A 9,988-nucleotide genomic window follows, 5' to 3' on the forward strand; every position below is an offset into this window, starting at 1 on the left:
GTTTCCTTATAATATTTAACAGGAAATTTTTTAAGTCCAAACAGAGCTGAGTACAGCTTTAGACAAACAATAGAATATTTTTGGAAATCCAGATTTAAATGTGCATTTCAATGCTTTTGAAGAATGCTTCAATCTTCCACTTAAAAGATATATAATATCCTTTAAAAAACAACTTAATCTATCTTTATTACAAATACTGAAGAGCTAGATGATGCCCAGAATATGAAAGATACTGATTCAAGATTTTTCAAAAATATGTTTTTAGATTTTTTTTTTATTATTCTTGAAGAAAAGAGAATGTTTCTGTTTATTCTGTATTAACGTGTTTCGTCAGTTTGATTACAGACGCTTGTTATTAGTTGATTTGGATTATTTTACAGTAAACACATCTGAAAGAATAAATAAATCTTATTTGTAGACCAAAATGTAGTATCAATAATGAAGAGGCATTCCTTTCCTCTGAAAACTTTGTTTCACCAAAAAAAAAAAGACAAAAGGTGCTGGAAGAGACAAAGGCAAAGGCTTAGTATTCCTCCTGTAATGCAGCAGACATGGTAGTTTTGCTCCATGTGTGGTCTGGGCCTGATGATAGCTTGCTTGCTATTTTTGGAATCCTGTCTGTCTCCACTGTAATTTCCATAAACTCTTTTATTCCTCACTACACTGGATTCACTCCACAATGATTTTCATGTCGTAGATTCTGGAGTCAGAATGGTGCTGAGCATAAGTTTCTCAATTTTTCTCTAGTTCGAGGGGAAAAGTACATGATGTGGGACACATCTTCCTAGCAGAAACATAAAATCAGTCATTTCCAAATTGATTTGTCTTTTAACTAGACTAAGGACAGGCTTCACTCCTAGAAAACAGATGTGAATTTGCAGAAGTTGTAACTGCTTAAAGAAAATTTGGCTTTGATTGTACAGAAGGTGCAGCCCCCCAGCGTGACAGTGCTGTCACTACCTGTTCTTCAAATTCTTTAACTAACTCTTATGCCTGTGGTTCTTGTCCCATTATGAAATGTTGCATCAATAGTGTAGCTTTGTGCAGCTTCTGTTTCTTACTGGACAGTTTTAAATAAATTTTCTATCTAATTCTGCTGAACAATATTAAAGATACGAAATAGTCACAAAAGAGAAACCATAACCTGTCCACTAATCCTTTTTGGAGTTCCAGAAGAAACTCAATGAGTCAGATACTGATTAATTTTGTTTTCCATGGGCTTTAAACTTCTGTTCACTTACTTGCCCAGTAATCAATGAAAAGCATGTATTTTTTTTTTTTCTTCTGATTATTCCAAGGGCATTTGTATAGGAAATTTTTATACGTACTTAGGGAATGTAGCCTAACTCTCTTGAGGTAATAGAGGAGCTGAGCTAAAAGTCATGGGGTCAGAATTTGAAAGGATTCCTCTCGCTCTCTTCACTGCCAGGTGATACGCAAATCACTGCCTCATATCAGTTTTCTCATGAGTGTAAGTAGGGCTAGATGATGTCACCTCTGAAAGCTGCATTGAGATGTAGGAGAATGATATTACTGTGTACCACAACTTCAGAGATAACCCTTATTCTCAGCATCCCATTTTATGTCCTTGTCCTCCTTGGGCTAGAACTGTATCTGCTATGTGATAAAGCTAAGACAGCAGATATAAAACACACTGTGCAAAATAAATCCCCGTCACAAAGCTAACTCACTTAATATGTTACTCTCTACATATAGAGCAAACTGACTGATTTAGAAACACTCGCTTTGCTGATAGCAACTCTAAGCCACGATTTGGATCACAGGGGAGTGAACAACTCTTACATACAGAGGTAAGTCCAAGATAAGTTAAATAAAAACAAATGAATACCAAAATTGCAGGGCTAAATTAAGTACAACCTATTTGACTTGATAATGTGAGGCTGTGTAACGAAGCAGGTTTTTAACAAAGTAGTAAGTGCAAGAACAGCCAGAAACGTTAAAGGGTCCACAGCAAAGATGCACAACCTCCGTCGCTGACTAATTAAAATGGCAGATGAAGCAAACTCTTTGCAGACTGTGCAGGGGCAGCATCTTTCAGCTCCTGCTTCAGAAATCACATCCCCCATTTCCCATACAGTGACAGCAAAAGGTTCCAGCTTCTAAGGGACAGCTTGCAGGAAACGTGGAGCTTTTCAGATTTCTCCCTGCCCAGCCAGCTGTTCCCTGTCTAGTCTCAACCACCACTGAGCAGAGATCCACCGCCATCTGATACCACGGTGTGTCCCTACCATCTTGAACTCATGTTTTTCTATAATTCTACGTTGATTTGGATAACTTATATATTTAAAATCACATTACAAATGTATGACTGTTTTGAGTTGATTTGGGATTATCTGTGCTTTTCAACTTTGATCAATTCCAGAATTACAGAGAAACTTTTCCAACATAAAAAGTCAAAATATACTTTGAAACAAATATTTTTATTAAACAAAATATTTCACTTTGAAGTTATCAAAATGGGACATCTGAACTCTTCTAAAATTTCCTCCATATTTTAATTTTTAACTAAAAATACTTAGGTTTTTTTAGAACTTACCAGTAGTTTCAGATCTGCCCCAAATGTATTTTTCAGTGAATTTAGTATTCTCTTCATGTAACAGTATATGTTCTTAGCTTAAATAAATGGCTTGACTTAAAAAACATGGTATAATGTGATTACTGTGATATGGCAATGTGTCCTGATCTGACCAGAGATGGGGAAAAGATACCTAGAAGCACATACTTGTATCTTTTTCTGGGAGAGTTGGAGAGTGGTTTTGAAGCTACCTTTGGAAGAAGCGGTCTGCTGTTTTCTGTGTGTGTAGAGTAAGATACTAGGGGTGGAAAAGTTTGTTTGAGGTGGAGAATACTGAAAGGCAGAAAGTAAGTAAGCTGAAGCAGAATTCCACCCATTCATATATATGTGTTCAGAATAACACTAAGACTGATGCATAAAGCAAAGAAAAAACAACCAAAATCCCCAAAATTGAAAGAGTAACCACCTTCTAGTTCCTTAATAGGGGATTCCAGCAGTAACTGTAACCTTGCAGCGATTGGAACCAGTTAGCTATTTTTTGCTTTATTTATTTAAAAATAAATTTCCTGGAAGACATCTGGAGATGCGTCATCTCCTCTCAAAAATGTCCTGGGAAAGTGTCATACACAGCAAAATCTAACATTTGCACATGCTGCAAAGCGGCAACGATTACAGCTTAATAAGTCTTTTGCAATAGAAAGTTCAATGAATTTTGTTTTTTAAATTCCTAATTTAATTGAAAAGTTAGTTTTCTAGGAATGGATCCTTTTTGTTTCTTAAGTATCTTGTGGATACTTAGCATATGATTTTTTTCTTAAGCAACAGGGTTTCAAAAATTAAAATGATCCTGGTAGTAGAAATTACGGGAAAGAAACTGCTAAAAGGGCTTTTGCTAGATAGGCTGGGGGTTTATTTTCTTTTTCTTCCAAACCCACATGTAAAGTAGGCAAGCCCAGAGTATGAACAGTGCATAACCAAACCACTGTGTTCAGGAGGCAGTGGTGTCCTTTAGTTCGGCGCAGTGGTTTAACAGAAATGCTGTGTACTACAGTAGTAGGACCCGAGTTTATTTCCAGCACTTGCGCTTCCCAGACAGGCAGGGTCTGTCAGTACCAAGCAAGCTCTAGTTTGGTGCAGAACTTGGGAAGATAAACTAAGATATTTTTCACATATTTCTCCCTTCAGTTAGGATGAACTTTAGGGGACACAGCATGCATCCCACTTAACTCAATGGGAATTTCACCCAGCATGCATTGGCACCATCATAGAGTTTGTTTCAAAGCATATTTGCTCTATACGCCTTTTGCAGTGGTCTCAGAGGAGGTACTGGGCAGCCAGCCCAAAATCCTCAGGGGCTTGCATCCTTTAATCTCCCTTTCCGCATTTTAGTTTGTTTTTCCATCTTTTTCTCCACATTTTTGTGCTTCTTAAATCCCCAAAGTCTCCTCTTAGGACTTTTGTTGAGTCTGTGTGTGCACTCACTTACATAGTGACTCACTTACCTAGGGACCTAATCCTGCACCCACTAATTCATGTGAATGATCCTTAACCATACAAAAATTCCCAAGGAACTACATGCTAAAAAAGAGTTTCTGACATGATTAAATATTTGTAGATCAGATTATCATTAAGAGTAATGGATTCAGGATCAGCAGCCAAACAGACTTGCAAAAGAATCACTATTTATTTGAAGAGATGACATAAGCAACTAGGTGGGACCAGGGTCTGAAAGTGAAGATACAGGAGCAAAAATTAAGAACCATATTATGTAACGAGGAATGGGGGAAATTAGAAACCCTTAGAAAGGAGAAGTTTATATGCTTTATCTAAAGCTACCCAAACAGTAAATTCTATTTTCTAGACTAAGATAGCACTAAATTCTGCATTGGCACAGTTGGTTTCATGCTGGTTTTCTTTGCCTGTAGTACAACCAACATCTTCTTTCACTTTTAGATTTTACCCTGGGCCTAAGATAGGTAACGATATTGCAGTAGTTGGTCATGAAGAGAGTGGTGATGAATGAAGTAGCCGTACAGTTACTACTACTGGGAAATTACTTAACAATTTTGGGCCCTGCAGCACAGTCCACTGAGGTCAGCAGGAAATTTTACCGTGGGTATCAGTGGTCTTAAGATTAGGTCTGCATTTTACGTACAAGTTCAGTAGCTGAGCTGATTGAATATGCTAGGCAGGTGTTCAAAACTGTCACTTAAATTTTGCTTGTGAATGAGCCCTTGTTGTTACCTTCCCCTTTCATACAAGAACTTTCACTCTTCATAAAACTTAGTATTACATTCTCACTCCTTGTGTGCAGCTGGTCTCTACAGGTAACAGAAGGCAGAAAACTAGAGCTGTCAATGCTCTGAAAAGTAACAGCATTGTCTCCCCCTGCATCCTTCCAAATGTATTCACTTTGTTTGGGAAGTTACACAGAAGGGGGAAAGGAACTGGTTAAGAACAAGCCTGAGTGGGTTGGGAAAACTGCTAATGAGAAGATGACATTAAGAGGGAAGTAGTTTCTGGACTAGTAGTATGTTTAATTTGATTTCTGTATCTGATGGGTCTTTTTACTTTGCAGGAGTGAACATCCACTGGCTCAACTGTATTGCCACTCAATCATGGAGCATCATCATTTTGATCAATGCCTTATGATCCTGAATAGTCCAGTGAGTGACACTTTTTTTGTGTACACTGAAGGAAACTATTCCCTAATTTACTTTTTATTTTTAGCTTTTGGATAGATTCCCACCCTTATACATTCCTAAGTGATCTTTATTCCTTTTTGGGTAAAGAAAGCAAATGCAGCAGTTTTGAAATCACAGTTCCATTGCTGAGTGCCACCAACCCTTTCCAAATGTTGCCTGATAAGGGGAGCCTTTCTAATATCCTTTTGAGTACCTGCTTCCTGGGACCAAAGGAAACAAAAGGCTTTGTTGCCATTATCATGACCTCTTATGAACCACCAAACAAGCCCAAGTCCTTGCTCTCATTCCAAAAAACATTCCGGCCTACACATACACAAAGCAGTCCTGATGAGACCAAACCAAACACTGCTAATGTTGACATTCCAAAGTGAAGCCAAACCTAAGTTAAGTAAATATGCAAGTAAAATTACATTCTTCTTGATTTATATTATTAACTAATTATAATGGAGGCAAGTTGCTATTTCACCAGCTCCACAGTGCTTTGATTTAACAGTGGGCTGCTGAGCTTATATTTCTGCTTAATAGAATTTAATTGTTATTTATCCTGCTTCATAAGAGGAAAATATTTTCATTTATGTGAGGTTTATAGGCAGGTACTGGAATCCATTATAGTTCCTCTGCTTCAGGGAAGGATCAGGGGGTAGATGAGAGAGAAATCCTACAACACAGCTAGTGGCAAATTTAATTTTGCTGAATGGAATGCACTCAAAGGCTTTGATGTTGCTCTGCTTGCAGTTTCATTTTGTAATAGTCACTTAGGATGCTGTTGCTGTGCAGCTTTCTGCCATTACTCAAGAAGACTGGAATTTTTATTTTTAAATTGGGGAATGAATGTGCAAAAGGAAGCAGGGTAAAAGAACGACATCAGATACGAGCAAGCAACTCATAATGAATTAGCATCCAAGAGACATTTTAGTGCTGTTGCCCATTTTACTAATAACACTGGTTTTGTTTTTTTGTAAAAGGGAAATCAGATTCTCAGCAGCCTTTCCATTGAAGAATACAAGGCCACACTGAAAATGATAAAACAAGCCATTCTTGCCACAGACCTAGCACTATACATAAAGTAAGTCAAAGGCAATTTTGGCTGGATAGTCATTGCTGAATGTTTGAATTGTGTCAGCACGCTGCAAAAACTTTTGGTTTAACCTCTTTTAAAGGAGGAGAGGAGAATTTTTTGAACTTCTAAGGAAGAAGCAATTTAATTGGGAAGATCCTACACAGAAGGAGCTATTCTTGTAAGTAAAAGCAGAATGATGGAAATTGTCAGTAAATATTATTAGATACCTGATTTTCAATGCCATGTTGCTGTGAATTTCATTAAAACCGGCAGACCTGCGTGCTCTGCGCTTGTACAGACTGGCACTAGCACATAGTGGCGGTGACTGAATGACTCCCTGGGTCTGAATTACAAACTCTGCAACCTGCACAATAAACTTCAAGTAGCACGTGGACTTCCGTGAACATTTCTGTCGTTCCCAGGAAACTGTAGGGTTCCTCCCTATGTAGCATGTTCTTTTGCTGTGAGTACTTCATACTTCAATATTGAATTGTTGAAACCAATAGCTGAAGATTCAGGACAGGCAGCTTGTTTTGAAGCTGATTCGTTAATAACAGTGAAATAAAAAGAACATTGAGAATAGAGACATGTATTGTAATGCACAGCTACAGAAAAGCAGGCTTACATAAGCTGTCTTGCAAAGAAAAGATGTCATATTTCAAATTCAGTGCCTTTAAAAACCAGTCTAATTTAGTCATGTTTTATGTCTATTCTTATTCCAGTCCTTGGCCCTCATACTGTCAATCAAATGGCAGTCACTGCTAATGTCATAAATAAATAAACTGCTGTCTGCCCAGTAGCAAATAGAATGAAATAGTTCACTTGAAGTGAATCCACCAAATAAGCTGGTCCAGCTTTGCTCATTTCCATGTGCTCATTTCACACAAATAGTCTACTGCATCACTGAGCCTTGGATACCTTTATAACTTCACTTTAATTTCACTTGTTTCTTTGATGTTCCTTGAAATTTTATATTCTATTTTATTAATCACTTGACTTGGTGGCTACATTTCACAGGGTTTTTTCTGGGTTGTTGTTTTTTTTTCTGCAGAGCAATGCTGATGACTGCCTGTGATTTATCAGCCATAACCAAACCATGGCCAGTTCAGCAACGGGTATATGCTTAATTTTAAGGTTTTCTAAATATAAACACTGCATAACAGCATCTGCTCCTTCCATCCAGTCCTTACTGCAAAAGCAGTGGTGGAATGCAAAGCCTTAGGAAGTACTCCTTCAAAGGTCTTTATAGCAAGATCTGTGGCATTTAGCTATGTCACCATGTTAGCAGTAATCTGAAAGTAAATCAGGAATCTTTGTTCTTTCCAACATTTCTGTGTTACTACAAGGCAATAGTTAACTGATACAACACCTTAGTATCAGCTGACCTTTTTCTGTGTTGATCACTGCAGCTGGTATCAGCGATAAGATGCCTATGTGCCATTTTACTCACTTTGCTTTGTCAGAGTAAATATGAGCACACCGGGTGTTTGGTTTGTGCACAGATGTGTGCATGAAGAATTCTAAAAGCTAGTTGTTAAGCTGGAGAGTTTCCTTATGGGGGGTCCCAATTCAATATATCCTAAGGAAAGGCAGGAAACAGTTTTGACTGTAGGTAGCTAGCAAACTTTCAGAGCTCTCAATGTGTGAAATCTCTTACAGATTGCTGAGCTTATAGCTACTGAATTCTTTGACCAAGGAGATAAAGAGCGGAAGGAACTCAACATAGAACCAACAGTAAGTGACAAAATCACGCAGAATCACGTCTTTCAAAATGGCCTCTACAAACGGCACTTCACATTACTTTCAAAAGCCACAATTTCTCCCACTGACCAGAATATAGGACCAACTCCTTCCCTGTCTCTTCCTAGTAGTCACTTTTCTTCTGTGGCTCCCAGACGCCAATGGTGTGGTATTATCTCTGAGCCAGAAGAACAGACTGCATTATTTCTTCTAAATCAGTATTGTTTAGGAAATATATTCCTAAACTGGTACCTGTTTGCAACCTATGGAAACCCAGTAAGCATGTCTATTCGTCTAGCTATTTCGGCTCTGTCATTCCAAAGACAATCTCCAAAGGCAAGTTATGTAGTCGTATTACCTGCATTGTAACACATGTACTGATACCCTGCTGTGCTGAGCTTGCTGTGCTCTTTAAGGTGCCACTTTTTAATTCCAGCCTTTGGTTTTGGCTGAGGTTTTATTTAATGCATTTAAATACAGAGCTTGTTTACTTCTTATCTGCAGGATCTAATGAACAGAGAGAAGAAAAATAAAATTCCCAGCATGCAGGTTGGATTCATAGATGCTGTTTGTTTGCAGCTGTATGAGGTATGGTGCCTAAGCAAGAATTGCAAATACCTAAATCCGGAACTGTTCACTGTAGCCTGTGACAGATGCAGATTTAAAATTAGAATAAAAATCACATAAAAACTACTCCCTTAGTTAAAAAAGGTTGGTTGTTTTTTTGGTTTTTTTAGTTATATATTGCATATGGTTCATTATTGAGTTGAAGAAATTATTATTAATGGTAAGAAATTATCATTAATGGTATATTTGTCTGATTAACATATTTTGATATAAGAACATGTTGCCTCTTACAGCTTTCAGTCTATCACTCTTGTCATCTTGTCCCAAAGTCTGACTTGAACTGGAACAGCACGTAGCAGGCTGACAGTGACTGGGATTTTTATAGATTGAGAATATGCCAGCATGTGTCCTGACCCAACAGATAAGTGAGAGTGACTTACCTACAGGGGCAGAGAGCACTAAAGAGGATGGGGAGCCCTATGAGGAAGTGGCAAAACCAGTAACAGCACTGGTAAATCCAAGAAAGGGGCTATGGTTTGAGCTGATCCAGTGTTTTGTTTCTTTTGAATGGGGTACAGGTAGGGAATATTACCTGCTTACACAACTTTTTGTTTTCTTTAGTGAGTAATAATGGTAAAACATATAAACAACTTCAGTGTTACTTTGAAAATGAACAGGCAAACAGTTCACTCACCAAATATTCTAATGCTATAACAGCAAACAATAACCAGGGTTGTAATGACAGCCTTTTCATGGTTTTCTTAGATTTCCTCCAGTCAGTAGGAATGTGACAGACAACGCAAACATAAATGAGTTCCCAGTACAGCACTGCAAGTATGTGACTTACCATGTTATTCAGAGTAGGTCAGATCCCAATGAACTGAAGTTTTGTGGCTTATGTTAGCTAGGTAATCAGTGCAGTTAATGATCTACAAGACGTCGTTTTAAGTGAAAAAGTAAGAGCAATGTGTTTCACTCTTTCAATTTTTTTAATAGAAAAAATTACCGTTTAGCACTCTTAAATGCTGTTCAGATACACACAGATAAATAAAACAAGAAAACTACAGAGATGGCAGCCCCATTCTTGTATAGTGGTGTAAACGAACAATAATACAATTAGGTCTACTGGAACTAATGAAGCAGCCTGTAAAGCCAGAAGGATCTATGGAGATTTGTACAAGCTAATAACTCAGTAGGGTCTGTATACAAAGTAACAGGAGAATTAGACATTGCTACCTCAAGTTATTTCAGCAAGACCTGAATTGCATGTGAAATTCTGACTGATGTTACATTTTGCATAGTGACCAGCAGAGGGGCCAGGATTCTTCTCTGTGTACTTTGCAGTTGTCCATAGTAATTACAGAATCAGTGGGCTCAAAC

The 9,988-nt window shown here is 37.8% G+C and overlaps 1 protein-coding gene across 1 annotated transcript in view; it reads left to right on the plus strand.

Moving 5' to 3' along the window:
- LOC104404357 (cGMP-specific 3',5'-cyclic phosphodiesterase) overlaps window positions 1-9,988 on the plus strand; it is a gene marked incomplete at its 5' end in the record, with an annotated part of 13,321 nt that overhangs the window by 2,937 nt on the left and 396 nt on the right. Inside the window, 7 exons of the mRNA XM_010012772.1 lie at window positions 1,717-1,811; window positions 5,115-5,202; window positions 6,207-6,307; window positions 6,402-6,479; window positions 7,353-7,416; window positions 7,961-8,035; window positions 8,546-8,629. Of these exons, the coding sequence (XP_010011074.1) occupies window positions 1,717-1,811; window positions 5,115-5,202; window positions 6,207-6,307; window positions 6,402-6,479; window positions 7,353-7,416; window positions 7,961-8,035; window positions 8,546-8,629 (585 nt within the window). The remainder of the gene's footprint in view (window positions 1-1,716; window positions 1,812-5,114; window positions 5,203-6,206; window positions 6,308-6,401; window positions 6,480-7,352; window positions 7,417-7,960; window positions 8,036-8,545; window positions 8,630-9,988) is intronic.

Source organism: Nestor notabilis, unplaced genomic scaffold, assembly GCF_000696875.1.
Source record: "Nestor notabilis isolate BGI_N333 unplaced genomic scaffold, ASM69687v1 scaffold30134, whole genome shotgun sequence".
NCBI lineage: Eukaryota > Metazoa > Chordata > Aves > Psittaciformes > Psittacidae > Nestor > Nestor notabilis.